The sequence below is a fragment of the Wyeomyia smithii genome, chromosome 1, assembly GCF_029784165.1.
Source record: "Wyeomyia smithii strain HCP4-BCI-WySm-NY-G18 chromosome 1, ASM2978416v1, whole genome shotgun sequence".
NCBI lineage: Eukaryota > Metazoa > Arthropoda > Insecta > Diptera > Culicidae > Wyeomyia > Wyeomyia smithii.
In genome coordinates, this window is record NC_073694.1 from 137,914,620 (window position 1) to 137,934,995 (window position 20,376).

The 20,376-nt window shown below is 43.2% G+C and overlaps 1 protein-coding gene across 1 annotated transcript; it reads left to right on the forward strand.

Moving 5' to 3' along the window:
* Positions 1–13,133: 13,133 nt before the first annotated feature.
* On the forward strand, positions 13,134–18,912 carry LOC129718059 (zinc metalloproteinase-disintegrin-like BmMP). Its single transcript, XM_055668469.1, has 4 exons — positions 13,134–14,349; positions 15,365–15,615; positions 15,675–15,845; positions 15,909–18,912. Exons 1-4 carry the CDS (start codon positions 14,232–14,234, stop codon positions 18,624–18,626), a joined length of 3,258 nt encoding a protein of 1,085 aa, XP_055524444.1. The 5' UTR covers positions 13,134–14,231; the 3' UTR covers positions 18,627–18,912.
* The last annotated feature ends 1,464 nt before the right edge of the window (positions 18,913–20,376 follow it).

The window sequence follows — 20,376 nt, forward strand, 5'->3', positions numbered from 1 at the left end:
TGTCGAGGCAAGGGAGGAGGCAAGGGTTACGAATGAGGAACTCATCGTGATAGCCAAATCTCTAAAGGTGAGCAAGGCACCGGGACCGGATGGTATCCCTAACCTGGCGATCAGGCTGGCGATAAAAACAGCCCCCGGGCTATTCAGGGCAGTCATGCAGAGGTGCCTGGATGACTGTCTCTTTCCGGACAGGTGGAAGCGGCAGAGACTGGTCTTATTGCCGAAGGCTGGGGAACCGCCAGGAGACCCATCGGCATATAGACCTATCTGCCTGCTGGACACCGCGGGTAAGGTGCTTGAGAGGATCATCCTCAACAGACTGGTGAGGTACACGGAGGGTGTACACGGTCTGGCAAGTAACCAGTTCGGCTTCCGGAAGGGGTGGAATGTCATGTATGACGGAGTGTTGAAACTCAAGTTCCCTGTAGGGGTTGTGATCGTCGGCTTTGCAGACGACATAACGCTGAAGGTTTACGGCGAGTCTATCGAAGAGGTCGAGTTGACGGCTGCGCACAGTATACGCAAGCTCGAGGACTGGATGCGCTTCAGGAAACTGGAGCTCGCGCATCATAAGACGGAGGTCACGGTTGTGAACAACCGTAAATCGGAGCAACAGGCGGTGGTCAGAGTCGGAGACTGCACCATCACCTCGAAGCGATCCCTGAAGCTCTTGGGGGGCGACAAGCTCACGTTCGGGAGTCCCGTCGACTATGCCTGTAAGAGGGCCTCATCGGCTATTGCAGCACTATCTCGTATGATGTCCAATAGCTCAGCGGTTTATGGCAGCAAGCGAAGACTTCTTGCCAGCGTGGTTTCGTCCATACTTAGGTATGGTGGGCCAGTGTGGTCCAGAGCGCTAGGTACTAACAGCTACCGTGGTAAACTGGAAAGTACCTACAGGCTCATGTGCCTGAGAGTTGCGAGTGCGTATCGTACGGTGTCATACGATGCAATCTGTGTCTTGTCCGGCATGATGCCTATCAGCATAGCCATCAAGGAGGACAGAGAGTGTTTCGACCAACGTGACACAAGGGGCATACGAGGTACCAGAAGGTCATTCTCGATGCTCGGTTGGCAGCGGGAATGGTCCAACTCCACAAAGGGCAGATGGACGCACCGACTCATACCGGACGTATCCGGGTGGGTCGGGAGACTACATGGTAAAGTGAACTTCCACCTGACACAAATTCTGTCAGGCCATGGTTGTTTCAGGAAATATCTGCACAGGTTCGGACACGCGGGGTCCCCCATGTGTCCCGAGTGCGTGGAGGATGAAAGACTGCTGAGCATGTCTTCTTCGTATGTCCCCGTTTCGTAAGAGCGAGGAGCGACATGATGGCTGTGAGCGGGCCTGGCACTACTCCGGACAATCTAGTCCGGAGGATGTGCAAGGACCCGGACATCTGGAACGCGGTCTGTGCGGCCGCCTCTCAGATTGTCCTGGAGCTGCAACGTGTGTGGCGGGTCAACCACCAACACGCCAACAATACAACAACAATATCGCATGCTATTCTGGGGGCTAATGTGGTCTCGATCAACTAGATTAGTTGAGAGAATTCGTTATCGATATTGTTTTCGGCACATTTTGCATGTTGTAGGATAAGTACAACGATACACCGTGCCCCAGTGCTGAGTCGAGAAAATTTCCAGCTCGAATCGAATCGGGAATCGAACCCGATATCACAACCGTGTGGGAGAGCTAGCCGACGGACATCGCTAACCACAGAACCACGGGGACCACACCACCAACACGCCAGTGGTAGCTAATTACCAGTCTCCAGGTAGTTAACTAGGAGGTTAAGAGTAAAGAGGGTGCATCACGCACAAAAGCCCGGTAATACTTAACCGTCGCTCTGGGAAGACCAGGGCTGGAGACTGGAGGGGTTTTAGTGGGTCGTGACAGGGACCAGTAGTTGCCTGGGGAGTGTAAGTACCCCAGCATCTCTCCCCTAGTCTCATCCGCACACCCTGAGTTCTCTTCTCAGGTGTCTGTTTGCAGATTTACCCGCCACCTTTAAAAAAAATACACATACACACTAGGGTGGGACAAAAAATAAATGTTAGCTCCCATGCACTTTTCGTGTTCCTTATGGGCAGGGTTTACACATTTTGTGTTTTCCCTTGAAAAAATCTGAGCATCTGTATCTGGAACAAAAATATCTGTAAAAAAATCTGTATTGTTCAAACATAAAGAACTTTGTATTTTTTAAGTTTTTATGATACATAAACAAAATTTTTAGCTTAAAACGTGTGAGGAGTTGAAATATGTTCAATTTGCTTAATATTTAATAAAATAAAATTTGGATTGTTTTTAAAAAACTAAGGTCAATTTCGAAAAATCTGTAAATCAGTACTTTTCGACGAAAATCTGTATACCTGTATATACAGATTCTGTACCGTTACTTCGGCCAAAAATCTGTAAAATACAGATTAATCTGTACATGTGGCATCCCTGCTTATGGGTCCCATAACAACTGTGTAACTTTTCAGATCGATCAGTGAAACGCCCGATTTTTAAAGTTTCCATATGATTTTATATGAGAAAATCCACTTTCTCAATACATATTCTCTAGAGATGTCAAGTTGGCTCTTAAAAAATATCATTACATGATATTTGTAGGAAATTTTCCTGGGAAAAGTTCTTCTGAAGACCGTACGGCGCTACGATGCTTGTAGAAACAGCTATTCACCCCAAACTGATTGAGTGTCTGACGGACGGCTCACTATTGAAATTTGCCAGCAACACTGCTACAGCATGCTGCTATTGCTAACTTGATTAAGTATGAGAAATAATTTCGCGTGGAATTAATTTTCAAAGTGTGATTTTTGCTCATAGTATCTTCGGGGAAGCCTCCAAGATAAATTTAAGCGATATCATTTCTCATCACATGGTTAAATTTGCAACAGCAGCATGCTGCAGCAGTATTGCTAGTAAAATTCAATGGTGAGCCGTTCGCCACATATTCAATCAGTCTGGGGGGATTATCTTTTTTCACAAGCGCCTTGCGGTCTTCAGAAGAGTATTTCCCAGGAAAATTTCCTATACATATCATTTATTGATATATTTTTAGGAGCCAAATTGTATGGAAGCTTTAGAAATCGGGCGCAAATCGGGCGTTTCACCGATCGATCTGAAAAGTTATACAGTTGTTATAGGACCCATAAGGAACACGAAAAGTGCATGGGAGCGAAAAAATAACACCATCGCTTTTTTCCCATATAACCGTGTCCCAGTCTAATACACACACGTACACATACAGACGCACACACACATACACACACGTACACGCACACGCCACTCACACATACACACACGCTATTCACACACCCACACGCTACTCAGACACACACGCTTGATATACAACACACTATACCTACACTATCGGCAGCACCCAAACGGCTTCCAAGTCTTCCAATGGTTCCTTCCAACGGCTTCCAATGGTCTCTAGTGCCGTTCACGTCCAATTTCGGGTTGTATTCCAACAACGATATCTGAATTAGATTAACACTGGTGGGGTCCAACTCAGATCGCAGGGAAGCCGAACTGTTCGCCTTGACGGTCGACCAGGGAATGATCTTCTCTCAACACGGATTGTCCTTTTATAGCGTCACTCAGTGTGGGGAACTTGGGTGATTGGGGAAAGAACCAATCACGTGGAAGCATGTCTGCTTTCTGTCTTCGTCGTTTACGTTGGGTGATGAATGCGATGCCAATTAGCTGGCATTGCTAGCCAATGACTGAATGCGTGAAATCATTTCGTCTATGTTTTTTAAGTCTGCGTTAGGGAAATATACCAATCGTATGAAAAATGTATGTGGAATTCGACCTTCAAACTTTTCCGCAATTTTCACGGAGTAATAAGAAAATGGTAACTAAAATTATCATGTTATACAAATCTTGTATATTTTAGCTTTCCAACGGTATATTAACTATTGAAATCGGAACAGTTGTTTGAGCGCTATTAGCATCTAAAATCTTCCTTTCCGCCAACCAAAAACGTTACATGTTCAATCTAGTTTTCACAGAATGTACTTTAGTATAGTGAAGAAAGACGTAGTCCCACGTCAAAAAAGTGCGGTACAGTCAAAATATTCGGACAATGCCATAAAAGATCTGGTTGCAGTGATGTTTTTGCAAAGAAAATATCTCTTCACATTTCAACGAAAAACGTATCGTAAAAGAATTGGACAGGAATTATCAGTCAAAAGTTAATTACATTATAACAGTTAATAATCAAAATTCAATCTAATCTAGCCGCTTCGAATAAAAACTCTTTTGATCTGTGAAAAGGAATACTCACCTTACCAATCAGCTCCAGGCCGAAGTATCCCTTGCTGTTCGAGGAAGTCGTCTCCATTCATTTCGGTTCATGGCTGCAGCTCGACAGCCATGTTGTCTGCGGAGGCCCCGCAGATCGTCTTTCACTTGATCGTGCCACCTTGCTCGCTGCGTGCCTCGTCACCTCAATCCAGTCGGGTCGTTTTTGAGAACTATTTTTCCCGGGCTGTCGTCCGTCATCCTTACAACATGCCTAACCCACCGAAGTCTCCTGATTTTTGCCGTTTGAACGACAGGTGGTTTGTTTCCCCAGTAGCTGATGCATCTCGTGGTTCAACCGCCTCCGTCATGATCTATCTTCCATCTGCACGCCACCACAGATGGCACGCAGCACTTTCCGTTCGAGAACCCCAAGGACATTGGTCCTCCACGAGCATGGTCCAGGTTTCGTGGTCGTAGAGAACTATTGGTCTGATTAGTGTTTTGTAGCTGGTCAACTTCGTGCTGCGGTGGATTTCATTCGAGCGGAGCGTCCTCTAGAGTCCAAAGTAGGCACGGTTTCCATTAGGCCCATAAGGCGCCCACGAATTTCTCTACTGGTGTCGGCAGTCACCAGTGATTTTGCATTGCCGTTATCCGTTTTGATGTTGACAGTTGCCTTACCGGTGACTGTCTTGTCATTTCTCTAATATACAGGTTCATTAGCAGTCACCAGTGTTTACGTAGACGCGTCGTTGACGTCTTGTACACAGCATGCACTGCATAGTAGATCAATGCTTGAAACACAGTGGAGCAGAAAATTGTGAATCTTACAACGCTAAATGAAGGCGCAGCTTATTGCTTTTAAAGTGAAATAGCGGGTAAACTAAAAGAGTTAGATACTTGGTGCCAAAGAACAACTTGTAGACTAGATTTCAATGTATAATTTATTGAATAACGAAGCCCATGTTTATCACACATTGCAGAGAATAAATTGCAGTTTAGTTCTCAAAAAAACATTTGAATTTACATTTGTTGCTTTCTAAGTGCTTCCTATTCTATCTGCTTCGACGTTTTTGAGATACTATTGATAGCGAAATTTTCTCAACTTTCCAAGAAAATCAACATAATTAAGCTAGCTATCACACTTCTTGTGCTAGACCAAGTTGAAGGTAAACATAACCGAAAACTGAAAAAAGTGAATAACTCTGCAGTAGTTAAATTATTTACCATACGCGTAGAAGGATTTTTTCATGGAATAGGATCCTCTATCACTCCTTAAAGAATTTTAAATCAGCTCCTCAACACCCTGTATATTCTATGGTACTGTTGCTTTTACCAGCATGTTTTCTTTCAAGACATTAGTTTTTATCAGACTATAACAGTAGGTTTAAAAAATGTTCAAGAAATAGGGTTGCTTCAAACTTTACGAAAAACCTTTACCTCTGAGACATCAAATTAGTCTAAGTCCATGAAAGCAAACATAAATTGACCTGTCGGGACGGGGAGACGGTTAATTTCATTTTTATATTGATACAGAGAATATCACAGGAGATGGTTGGTGTTATTCATGTCGTCTGTGCTAGGAATGCTTGCACGTGATTGCTTCATTGTTCGCGTGAATTTGTCCTTGAAACTTATTAAATTTTACCGCTTAGAAATGAAATAATAACGATAACTAGCGTATTACAAAAATTCCAACATTTTATTTATCCAAGAACATATTGGTTATTGTTATTCATCCTGTGGTTATGCTGTTATTATAGTTGGAATTCTGACGGAACATTTGCCAGTTTCATTTCCAATTTTATAGAATGGATTCCAGTATAGAAAACAAAAACGTAGTTCCACGTCAAAATTGTCCGCATAATAGTGATTCTGTGCTAATGTTTACATCGATAGGAAACACAGTAAAATACTACAGCGGTTTACGACGCGAAGGAAGAGCGGGCACGCTTTGATAAGCATCGGTTGCTTATATCCACTGAACGGAGTACGGAGAATATGAAGAGAAGAATAAACTCCGATGAGTCACCTGTGTTTACGTTCGTCGGTTTCTCTCAGACCGTCCATTCATAAGTGAAATACAAGGTGGATACGCGATTTGCATGCTTGTTAATCGGATAAATGTCATTGACGACGCCGTTGTGATATGAGCAAAGTGGGTTGCCCCGTGGAATTTCCTTACGTAGGCGTATGTGAGAGCTTGCGTGCGAAATTCTTTTTAACTATCGGCTGGTAACCCCCAGCTGTGGAGCAACTGTTTAGTCGTTATTGGGTGTTAACATACATTACATTCAGCTGAAAGATATGTGACTTGTACCTGTGGAGTGAGCATATTTTTGGAAGCGCACTGTTAAAACATTAATTTCCCAAAGGACATCAAGAGTGAACCGTTTCGTTTACTGACTGTGAAACACGCTTGTGTGTAGATTTATTGATAATACGCCAACGTCGCCCAATCGGAAACTGTTCTATCGCAAGCGAATGGTGACGTCAACGGTGGATTTGTATTGTTGGGTGGATCGTCCCAATACCCAGCAGGAGCTAAAAATAGCCTATTTGGTCTATTTTAGGCTTTAGAGTAATGGAAACGACAGCGCCTAATGTGTGCTAACGGAAACTCGAGCCTGACTGTGCAAGTTTCTTTGTGTTTTGTTAACGGCAGCCGTGTGGAGGTGGAAGCTCAATAATTTGGTGTAATGAAACTTAGGATTAAACTTTGCGACCGAATATAAATATAAATAGATATAAATTTGATTATTCTTTGTCCTCGAATATAAAAAAATGTTCTTTAGTAAGAACTCTTTAGTTCATTTAAACCTTTGAACATATCATTTTGGTAACGAGGATCTCAAGAATCCACGAACTTGGCAGAAGATAGATTTGTTCAGTAGCCGCAACGGGGAATTCAAGATAAGATTCTCAAGATGGTCCAACTTTTACAGCAGATGGCGGCCCAATAGCAGCAGCCTCAGTATCAAACCCCGGAGCAGATTTTGGAGTCCCTCACATCGAACATCACCGAGTTTGTCTTCGACTAAGAAAATGGAGTTAAGGTCGGACACTGGTTTAACAGCTACCAGGACCTTTTTGAGAACGATGCAGGCCAGCTGAATGATGCGGCGAAGGTACGTCTACTTCTTCGGAAGCTGGACACCCATTCGCACAGCCACTATCTCAACTACATCCTGTCAGAGCTTCCCAAGGACGTGAAGTTTGAAGACACAGTCAAGATTCTCAATAAAATCTTCGGGCATCAAACGTCAACGTTCCGGAAGCGGTTCATGTGTCTTTTCACGATTGTTGTTAACCATCTGCCGATAAACACTCAGCAAGCAGAGAGCACTCAACCGCTCCATTGTTGACCTGACCTAGGTTTTCACCCGACGTAATGTGCTGAAAGGGCTTTCGGCTAGCAGGTCTGTAAGATCCAGCTCTTCAAAGTTCTTACAGTCTGCTCTGCTGCAATGTTAATACCAAACTTCCACCTCTCCAACAAAATTGTCAACTTCGTAAAAAATTACGAAACTTCCGGTTTTGCGCTTGAACTCTTCAAACGACATGCGTATTAGGTTAGCGGGATGCAGCAAGAACAACGCGTAGGCAGATGAACTATCTTCACCAAACCGTGTTTCCAGTAAGGTTACAAGAGAATCAAGGTAAGGAATTGTCACAGCTCGGTTCCAATACTCCAAGCTAGTTGATGCAGGCGGATTTGCCCGGTACTTTGCCGCTGCAATGTCCTTGGTGGATCAATTGAAAAACCTGTGCAATTCACGCAACATAGGGCAAGCATTTCAATCAATTATTTTTTATCTGGCTTATACTTTACACAGATGTGTCTATGGGCTAAAGATGTCGTTTTGTGCTATTAGAGTTATTGAAAACAAAATTCTGCACCAATGTCCTAGGGGTGGGGGAGGGGTCAACGGCCCCCCTTGCCCCCCCCTCTGGCTACGCCTATGGGTACGCGAACACGTTACTAATCAAGTTGAACCGACACCCTAGTAGCATCCATTTATTGGATACGCCATTGCGGTGACAGAAAATAACCTAGATTCAACTTATTAAAAAACTAATTTTACCTAAACATAAGCCGACACAAACTAGGGTTGTTGGCCATTTTGGATTGTTCTTGTCTGGGGTCGATTCGCAAGTCTCTGGGTGTCAGGAATTTTTGAAAGTATTTGTCCACTTTAAATTGATTTTCAGAAACTGAAAGTTGTTAGCTTGGAATGCAAAATGTCGTCTGAAGTTGATTTTCGGTCCCGGGAATAATCCGTGTTTCGAAAATACACATATTCAGTGATATCTATTATTTTTTTATTATTTCAGGCAGAGAGAAAATTCGATGTCAAACACCTGAGAGACCAACCTCAGGTTGAGGTTTGACCCACTCAAAACCCTCCAGTCTCCAGCCCATAATACTCCTTGGCATAACCGCTAGTGGGTTGCTGCAGAGAGCGGCTTTTATGCTTTGTGCAACCTGGCTCTATCAAGTCTCTTAGCTAATTAGCTGACTAACCTGGAGACTGATAGTTAGCTAACACTGACGTGTCGGTGGTCAACCTGTCGCCTGCTTTGTAAATCTAGGATTATTTGAGAGGTGGCTGCACAAACCGCCCTCCAGGTGTTCGGGTCTTCTCACATACTCTGAACTAGGATGTCAGGAATAGTGTTTGGCCCGCTCACTACGAGGACATACGAAGAAGACATGCTCAGCATATGGACCCAGCATGCCCGAACCTGTATAGATACTGCCTGAAGCAGCCATGTCCTGAACGGATCTGTGTCAGGTGGAAGTTAACTTCTCCATGGCGCCTCCCGACTCATCCGGATACCACCGGAATAAGTCGGTGCGTCCATCTACCCTTCGCAGAATTGGACCATTCCTGCTGCCATTTGATCATCAAGAATGATCTTCTTGTACCTTATCTGACACTTGTGTCACGTTGATCGAAGCATTCTCCGCCCTCCCTAATGGCTATGTTGATAGGCATTATGCCGGACAGGACGCAGATTGCGTCGTAGGACACAGTACGAAACGCACACATGAGCCTGTAGGTACTTTGCACTTTAACACAATAACTGTTAGTATATCGCTTTGGACCATATTGGGCCTCCATACTTAAGTATGGACGAAACCACGCTGCCAAGAACACTTGCTGCGATTCATCGCTGAGCTATTCGACATCATTCGGAATAGTGTTGCAATAACCGTTGAAGCCCTCTTCCAAGCATAGTTGACGTGACCCTCAAATGTGAGCTTATCGTCAACCATAACACCCAGGATCTGATTTGCGGTTATTCACAACCGTGACCTCCGTCTTATGGTGCGCTAACTCCAGTTTCCTGGATTGCATCTTCGACCTTGCGTATATAGTGCGCGGCCGTCAACTCGACCTCCTCGATCGACTCACCGTAAACCTCTAGCGTTATGTCGTCTGCAAAGCCGACAATCAAAATTTCTCCAGAAAACTTGGGTTTCAACACCCCGTCGTACATGACATTACACAAAACCGGTCCCAGGATAAAACTCTTGTAGTAATAGCAAAGCACTTCGATTCTGGAAGTAGTTTTCCAGAACCTTGTACAGCGAAACCGGTGCATGGATGCTCTTATACCACAAAAGATCAAAATAATGATCGCAGTGGTCCAAATCTTACAAAAATGGATGCTCCTGAGCGCAAGCGCAGCGCGTTCAACAGTCCCAACTGGCGCTATTGAACGCATTCTTTACGTCTTGCGCTGGAATGCTACCTCCGCCGTATTGGTGACGAATAGGATAGCATCCAGCGTGGAATTGGCCTTCCGGAAGCCGAACTGGTTACTTGCCAGACCGTTACACTCTCTGTGTACCTCACTAGTCTGTTGAGGATAATCTTCCCAAGCACCTTACCCACAGTGTCCAGCAGGCAGATAGGCCTGTGTGTCATCTGAAGGTTTCCCAGCCTTCGGCAGTAAAACCAATATCTGCTGCTTCCACCTCTCCGGAAAGAGACAGTCATCCAGGCACCTCTGCATGGCTGCTCGAAACAGCCCGGGGCCGTTTTTATCGCCAGTCTGATTGCCAGGTTAGGAATTTCAACCGATCCCGGTGCCTTGCTCACCTTCAGAGAGTTGGCAATCAAGATCCTCATTCGTAACCCTAACCTCTCCCTCGGTCTCGACATGGCTGTCGTCGCACACGGATGGGATGTCGTCGCACAATATCTGGTCTGTGTCTGAGATACTGGAACGTCAGACGAGAGACTCGACTGCTGGAGGCCAAGGACTGGGCTCGTGGCGTGGTAGAAGTCCCCCGATGATAGCTCCAGCATCGCTGGCGATCGCTCTGTAGGTACCAGCGCGCCTTTGGTCTTGGATATTACGATCCTGTAGCCATTACCCCATGGGTTCGTATTGGGATTGGTCAGCAAGCGGGCGGAGCCAACTGCCTCCCTCGCGCACTTGTCTCATTACCTCTTTGAATACCTCGGCATTGAAATGCGATGTCTTCCACCCGCGGAAACTTTGAAAATCGGGCGCAAAAATATAGTTCTACCGATCGATCTGAAAAGTTACACCAATGTTATAGGACCCATGAGAAACACGAAAAGTGCATGGGAGCTAACATTTATTTTTTGTCCCAACCTAATGTACATTAATTCCCAACGTTGGCCAGATCTAGATTGAGCTCTACCAACGCCTCCAATAAGATCTGTCCCCTCTGGTTCGTAGAGCGACTTCTCCACTCAACAGCCCAAGCGTTGAAGTCGCCCGCCACCACAAACGGCATTTGGCCCGTTAGCTCTATGGATAACAGGTCGACTATCTGGGTGAATCTTACGGTAGACCAACGTGGCGGAGCATAGCAACTGCAGTAGAACATTCCTTTCACCTTGGCAATCACTTCCCCCTCTTTTGAGGTTGAAACAACCTCCTAAACCGAAAACTTACTCGTCGTCTATATTAGGGATGTTACGGATATCCGCGTCTGCATTTGCCTTAGTGTATTTACTGCTCGCTTGAATAACTTTTGCTCTGGGGAGGGACATGGTCATTTGACAGAAGCATAATAAAATACCAGGGACATCCGCATGAAAATTGACATCCGCTTCTACATCTGCATCCGTAATCACACATCCGATTCCGCATCTGCAGATGTCTGAAAAATCACATCTGTAACGTCCCTGGTCTATATGGCCGTCAACCTGGACTCACGATGGTAATGTCCGACAACGACTCAGTGGCTGCTTGGTGTAGCAGTTGTTGGACCGCGAAGCAATGGTTCAGGTTCAGTTGCATCACCCTTACGCCCGTGGTTTCGCAGCCAGCTTACCGTCTGGGCACCTGGGGCTTCTCATGATGTGGCTGGCGTCCCGATTTCCGGAACATACCATACACTTGGTGCAATTCCCGCAGTCCTTCGCTTTATAGTCTGCACCACCATATCGCCTGCAAAACAGGCTCCTATCGGACCCCTTGCAGGTCCAGGACTTATGTCCTCCCTCGAACACCGGAAGCAAATGTTTGGCTCAGGGGGCATACAGAGCAGTCGACCTTCAGTTTAACTTCCCTAAGTGCCAGGTTAGCATCCACCGACGCTACTCGGAAGGTAGCTACCTGGGTCCCCGCCGGACCTTTTCGGAGGCGGATTGACTCAGTAGCCATCTCCACCCCGCACATCGCTTTGGGGGCTTGTGCAATGTCGCACCCCTCGGTGATTACGTCTGGGTTTTTAGACTGGAGAGTCACCAGTCATGCAGGATGACATCTGATTGTTTTAAACTGTATTTTAGAAACCGGAAGTCGCCGTCTGTGTCTATGGTGGAATTCTGACCTTTGGATATCATATTCCAGTTTTTGCCATTATAAGTCGCAACAGACACGAAGAGAACAATATGAATAAGATTCATGGAGATAATACAGAACATGATTCGTTTTTGTACTACAAGTTTTGGCACAAGCATAATCTATCTCTTTCCTTAAATCCTGATGGTGTCAGTCTACAACAACGTTTCTGTAAGGGCTTACGAACACTTAAGGTTTTATAATTTTATTATTTCATTCACATAGTCTTGTCATATTCAAAAATTGTAGAATTTCCTAAATAAGGTACAATATACACAGAAACGTCGGATGAAGGAGCAATACTAGTCGTTTTATTGCTAAAAAGACTGCGATTCCAAAAAACAAGCACTCACAGATACAATTCCTCAGTCGATAGCATATGTTACAGTTAGTTATTATCATTATTACTATGTTTAATATTTCTATAATTAAAAAGACGTAGTAATCATTATTCTGTTACATTTACTTTTCTGAGAGTTAACGTTTATTTCATCACAAAATAGATCTTGTTTTAGAAAGGCCAGATCGTACCTCTAGGTAGAATAAATCGTGTTTTTATTAAATTATTGAAGTATACACACATAATAAAATAAAAAAAAGCATTAAATGAATTCTATTAGTCAGCACGAAAGTAACTGATGCTGAAGTTGAATATATGTTCTTTTCGGGCAAAACACTAACTGCAAAAACGACTAAATTGAGTGTTACATATCCGCTTGCTTGCTTCGGTATAAAAAATGTAGAAAGCATAGAATAGCTCATTCATGCAGTTAGGCAAGGGGTGAAAGACCAATTATCTACACAACACAATCTTTCGGTTATCGAGAATAATTGGGTATAGGACTCATGTCATTCAACTGTATAACCTCTAGCAAAACAAGTTAGGTGTTAGCCAGAATTTAGTGAAAAAATCAATTCACGAATTTTGTTTCGGTTGTCAAAGATCTTTTGCTAGTTCCAGAATTGTATTATTTGTACTTTATTTTACCTAAGTTTACGAAAGTTGTGCATATTATGTTGTACAAAACCAATTCCGTGTTATTGTAATTATTACTCAACATTGCATGCCAAAATTGTTCAACCTAGCATTACTAATTTTCTACAGTTCTAGAAATCGTCATTAATATTCACGTTACTAACATGATTTGATTTTTGTATGAAGTACTTCTACAGTTGAACTCTGTTGTCATATAGGTTTTCCAATTATTTAATTAACGCATTTCAATTTAATTTTCGAGCTTTCAACCATTTATTTAAACACGTGCTCACAACAATGAAATCGGAAGCGACTTTCACCGTGCCCATTCATATCTTCGGAAAATCCGGTTTCCCGTTCGTCACTCGCAGGAGAGCAATATTCTCTTCTCACAGCTGAGCTTTGATTTAACCTCGCGTTGTTTACTTACGGCCCACTCACATGTAATATTATGTATGTACCGCAGGCTTTATCATTTATCGTTGGTATCCAGCAGTGTAATCATAAATGAACATTAGCTACTAGACTAACCTCAAACTTTGAAATCCAATCAAATCGGTCTACCGCGCAATATGAATGAATCAACCACGGCAACGGCGTTCGAGAGAAACATTGCAAGAGAGAAAAGGGAATGAACACTCTCAGCTTATATCTAGCAGTCGTAAATCGCACTCGCTTCAATTAACATTTCAGAACTTAAGCGACCGCGGCCGGATGAGGACTTACTGATTGGTAAGTCCGCTAACACGGGTACCATCATCACGGATACATTGCAGAAAAGGTATTCCAAGAACTGCTGAGTCGTCTTGAAGATAGCAAACCAGTTTGTTAGTCATCCAGTTGGGCGCGTAAATTTTCGAACATTGCTAGTAATTTTCATCGGTGCAAAGTGGAATCGCAAGCAAACGGACCGGTTGTGGTTGTGTTTCGATAGGCGAGTTTTTGGGTGGCAATAAAATCGCAGTTCGAGGTTACAGGCGATTAGCAGTTTTGGGCAATGTGTATCTGCATGGAAAACGTCATTGCCAGTTGTGAAAATCTAGTGCGGTCAAGTGGCTTCCTGTGGCAGCAGTAAAAGCGATTATTTAAGTGATAATTTCCAGTAGCGGGTGGAAGAATTTAGTATTAAACATATCAGTCTCATTCCCTGTGGGTACTGCAATGCAAGCAACGAGTGCCTTCTTCGTACTGTCTGTGATAGTAGTGGTTTGCGATGGACTGAACGTGAGCGGAACTTCGAACGCTGGACTGTTCGTTGAAACTGCAAACAAAAGTGAAGGTATGTAAAGTTCTAAAAGTTCAGTTGAGGGTTACTATTCAAATGATATTTTTCTGTTTTTCGGCTTCGAAGTCACAAAGAGGCGCCCCACTTGCAAACACAGGTTAGGTCTATATTTTTCATTTTTAATGAGTTATTTAGGGGTCTATGACCCGATGGGTCAATTCAAGCAACCCACAAACCCACACTCCCAGTCTCAATTTCTTTGAAAGCTTTAGAGTATAACAATAGTTTTTCAAGCTTTAACTTGATACCAATTCGAGATGCATTTCTTAGAACCGAACAAACAAAACGTCTGTATCTTGAACACGATCTGATGAATCATTTAAGTTTCCTGCTCTGTTGAAGCAGCACAAAGCAGGACAAAAAATCATTTGTAAGCAGCCAGCATTTACAATAGAATACACACCAGTGGCGAAAAGTAGGAAAGCACGACCCGGTCTGCCTCCGGTAGCGATGCTACTTCGCTTATTGATTGTGATTCATTCATACTCTCACGTCGGTCAGTGGACTGTTACGGCATTTCAGCGCTAAGTTAAATGTATACCCCGCTCTAGCCCTCATCTCCACAAGGCGTAAAACCGCAAAGTGGCAAGTCAATAGTATGGCAGGGCGGAAGTTGGTAGACTCTAGACGCAATCGAGTGTCGCTGTTCAGCTACAAGTCCAATACTTATCAGAACTTTTATACTATCTAAACTAAACGCTGTTGTGGTGGCAAGTGATGCACAACGAGCGCGTCCGCCGCAGTAGAGCGTAAAATGAATGTCGAGGTTTACCGGTGCAAGGTTTCACCCGCAATGAATTAAGATCGGAATCACCTGTTGCACACTTTCTCTGGCTGCGTATCAGAAATAGTTCACTAGTTATAGGAATGAATAGATTGAAGAAGGGAGCATGATGGTGACGTTTTTTATTATGGGCTGTACCAATTTCGTGGGGTTTCCCGATATAACCTTCCTCATAATGACATTTGAATAATCGATATAATAACGGATTTCTTTTCACCATTACAGGAGCGTTTGTCCGTTACGCTAGGATTTTCCCGGTTCTACATCCTGATGGTTCTTCGCTGGACGAAGAAATTATACCATCAATAAGTAGGCTATCGAGTATAAGCTACGTTTTGGATGGCGTGAATGTAACGCTTGATTTGGTTCTCAGTGATGGAATTGTACCCGAGATGCATTTTGTTAGTTTGCAAATTAACGGAACAGATAAACCAAAGCGTTTAATGGAGCACGAAATTGATTTGTGTCACTACCACGTAAGTTGTAAATTGTGTAATATGGAATACGAAAATTGTAAATATTTGCTTCTTCATAGGGAACTATACGCGGCCAGCCAGACTCGTACGTGGCATTGTCCGCTTGCAACGGTATCCGTGGAATTATATACGATCAAAGTGAAACGTATCTTCTGGAGTTTGATGACGTCAGCCCTAAACAGCAGGATCATTATGTATACAAACCTGCTCAGAAAACGACTACAAAACGAGTATGTATGAAATTATCATGTATACCCAGCATTAAACTAACCTAAATAAACTAACTATTCTAGATCAAACGAGACCTGGAATCATTCCAACCAACGCTAACGGAGTCGTTTCGCGCGGCTTACCGATCATCGGGATCGTCGAATTTCGTTGAATTGGTAATAGTCATCGACCGCAGTTTGTACCAAATTACCACCAATGTTCAACGTATACACCGATACTGCCTGGATTTGGTGAATATTATGAACGCCATTTACCGACCACTCAATATTTACATCGCACTCGTAGGGGTAGTGATTTGGTCTGAGCGCAATGCGATCGACATCACGCATGACTCGAAAAAAACGCTGGCAAACTTTTTAAGTTACCGTAGAGATACACTAATGAAGATGATCCCTCATGACAACGCTCATCTACTGACGGCGATTCATTTTACAGACAGTGTAGTGGGAAAAGCGGAAATGGGTTCCATGTGCACATACTCCGGATCTGGAGGAGTAGAAGTGGTTGATACAAACTACGTAGCCCTGCAGGCCAGTACGGTGGCACATGAGATGGGCCATAACTTCAACATGGACCACGATGGACCCGAATGTCAATGTCCAAGCGGAAATTGCGTGATGGCTTCTAAGACAGTTCGTAGCCAAGCTGCCCCGAAAGATTGGAGCTCATGTAGTTTTCAATATTTAGAAACCGGACTGAAGCACGGTTTGGGAGCTTGTTTAAAAAACAAACCAGCCAAAATGTTTGTGAAAAGCACCTGCGGGAATGGTCTACTGGAGCCTGGGGAGGAATGTGACTGCGGCCTACCGCACGTATGCGACACAAAATGTTGTGATGCCATGACCTGTCGATTGACGATAAACTCGACGTGTGCAACAGGTGAATGTTGCGATCTAGACAACTGTCAACTGATTAGTGCTGGTCGATCATGCCGCGTTGCCACTGGTGAGTGTGACCTGCCTGAATACTGCGATGGTCAAACGGCTTTCTGTCCGAAGGATGTTTATTTGAGAGATACGGAAACCTGTGCAGGAGGCAAAGCGTATTGCTATCAGGGACAATGCAAAACACGTGATAATCAATGCAAGGTGCTATGGGGGTCATCGGCCAAGTCTATTGACGATTATTGTTACCAAACTAATCGTAACGGATCAATTTTTGGAAACTGCGGGAACAATTTACAAACAGATGAGTACCTGAAGTGCAATCAAGAGGATATAATGTGTGGTTTGTTGCATTGCAGTCATCGGAATGAAAAGTTAGACTATGGAATGCAAGCGTATTCCAAGCTAACTACTACCAAGTTTAGTCACTACGGGCCAAGGGGAACAGTAAGGGATACCATTTGCAATTCTGCCATCATCGATTTAGGTTTACAAGTAACTAATCCCGGGCTGGTCCCGGACGGAGCGAAATGTGGCACAGGAAAGATGTGCTGGAAGCAGCGATGCGTGCCGTTAACATTCTTACAAGAGAACGACATCGGAGAGAATTGTGCTGAGGGGTGTAATGGTCATGGTGTGTGTAACAGTGAAGGAAATTGTCATTGCGATGAAGGCTATGGAGGTCAGTTCTGTGGAAAATCCGGCCCTGGAGGATCGATAGATAGTGGACCTATTCTGGATGAGACAAAATCAATTAATTCTACACTGGCTTTGTACATCTCATTCACTTCGTTGTTGTTCGCAGCGATTGCTGGATTTTTATATTTCTACCGCACTGTACTCGGAGAACAATTGAGAAAAATTCTAATTAAGTTTAGAATGCGAAAATACGGGCACATGGTACCACCAGCTTCGCCATCAATTGTTGCTCCCCCTAAGCCTCCCCGATTAATCATTTCACCATCTGTGAACAATGTTAACCATGTACCAATAGGCACCGAGGTAGTGCCAAGACGACCAGCTCCAGCACCTCCAAGCGAACCATCTCAACATTTTATCAAAGTGAACATAAGCAACGATGGTAAGGTTACAATAGAAAACCAAGTGATCAATACACCATTCCTATTAAGCTCACCATTACTGGACACTCACGAAGCAGTTCATGAAATCAAATCTAAAGGAGTTCCTGCAATTCTCGAACAGCGTTCGATCAGTGTAGATTCTGAAAGTCCACTGATAGATTCTCCAGAACCCGTTTCGTCTATCAACTCGACAACTGCTATTACCGAGCCGCTAACGAACATTGGCACACTTCTTAGCCAGGTCAAACTGAAGAAAGTACAAAACTTTCAAACTTACCGTTCCAAAAGCGATGAGAAGCCACAACGACGTCTGCCGGAGCTACCAAGGCAAAAGACTATAGGTGAATTTCAAAACGTTGTAGCCGAAGTCCACTCTAAGAGAAGTCCAGCAGTGGAAGAGCCTCCTACCAATCCATTCAGTGAGGTTACATTGAAAAAAGTGAAACCTCGCACGCCGCATCTTAGTCTTGAAAATCTTGACGAAATCAAAGAGGAAGATTCTAGTTGCAAGCAGGCGCACCCTAAAATAGGGACGAAACCATTACATGGGCCTGATCTCCACGCCGTACCCAAACCGATTCTACCTCAGAAACTCAAACAATCCACTGACAATCAAGGTGGCGATGGAAAGCCGAAACCAACTAGGAAATTACCTCAAACTCCACAGGTTGAGGCTGGCAAGAGTAGACCCCCTTTGATGAGAAAGCCTGCTATTAGTGAAGATTTGGAACCCAATCCAGCCACAAACAGCAGCATATCTGCGCTTAAAGCCAGACTAAATCTAGAGCAAGTAGCTGGAGGTATAAAACGATGATAGGCTGCCGTGATCCCTCAACTTTGTCTATTTATTGATACTGTTATAAGCGCAACTGAATCGTTTTTAATATTTGAAACCAATTTTGTACTATTAAGTCATTTGTATACTTGTGATTTGTAACGACACTGTACTTCGAAGAAGTTCTACTCTTAGACTGTAAGAAACTCTCATTTCAAAACGCAAATGACGACACTATGAATTAGACTGCTTACAATCATTAGATACTTAGCGATACATATCGAATACAAGAATGAAACTAGTCAATTGATAAGATATACCTAACTATAGTTCCTTTGTTATTTAATCAAAACGATGACCAATTCATTTAGACTACCAAATAGTCAGCCAGTAATCTGAATATGTTTTGATTTGGTTTCGACCTTTAAGAGAAAGCTAATGCTACAAAGATAGCCTTCGAAATTCGTACAATTTCTCGATAAAATCATCGACTAACGACGAGGGTGTAATATTTCTTTATTCAAAACATTCTTCTTTTCTTTCATTTAATTGAAGGAAGTGCATATATTCCGGTTATTTTCTGAATTCGAATATTTTTGATTACGTTCATCCGTCTAAACATTTTTTCTGGAATCTATTTTCTCGTATTCTCATAAATTTTGAAGTTTTTAACCGTCTGGTAATTGGAAATTTCGTAAGGCTAATCGAACATTATTCCGAAACCCGCTCTATGACAGTATATAATTAGGGTGGGGAATCGTTATATGGAAAAAAACGAAACTTGATAGCAGAAAACCAGAACCAAGTATTTTTTGTTCTATTTGGGGCCCCAAACAATCCTGAGTTTATTGGAAGTCGATTGGTTTTGTCTCCGCTTGGCGCATTGCATTTTAAATTTATATGGAGGTTTGTATGGAAAAACCAACTTTTTTGCATTTTCCATTCTAAAGAGCTCAAAATGACTCAAACTATAGGTTTCATAACTTCAAATGGTAGGTTTTTTGATGCCTAAGAACTTGGCCGAAGACACTAAAGAGCTAGGGTGTGCCAAAAAAATACTAGAGCTGTTCAAAGTTGAGTATGTCGAAATTTATGTTGCAAATCATTTTTTCTGCCAACACTGCCAGTGTACCGGCGTCAGTCAGATTTCCATCAGAAGTAACCTCTGAAACACGTTGTAGATTCTATTTAGGCCTAGAATATTGACCTGAATTTGTTTGCTTGGTCCAGCTGAGTGTATAAACTCGTTACGACAGGTTACTTCTGATGGGAATTCTACTGACGCCGGTACATTGGTAATGTTGGCAGAAAACAAGATTTTCTGCATTTAAATCGACATACTCAACTTTGAACAGCTATAGCTCTTCTTAGGGACATTCTAGCTCTCCAGTGTCTTCTGCAAAGATGTTGAGCATCTAAAATACTATACTTTAACATAATGTAGTGCATTATTAGAGCATTATTGAGCTCTCTAGAAAGGTAAATGCAAAAAAGTAGGTTTTCCCATATGAATTTTTATACAAATTTGAAATGAAATGCGCCAAGCGGAGAAAGAACCAATCGACTTCAGGTAAGTTTAGGGTTGTTTGGGACCCCAAAAGGAACCAAAAAAAACTTGGTTCTGGAAAATCGATAACTTTTTCCCACCCTAGTATATATCAAACACATGAGCCAAAATATTTATCCTTCTTCGTCAATTTCAAACGTGACTCCGCAGTGCTTGTTCGTTGACTGTTCACGGAGACTTTTATCAAATGGGCACTAAGCTCTTTTGAGCCTATGAAGTCAC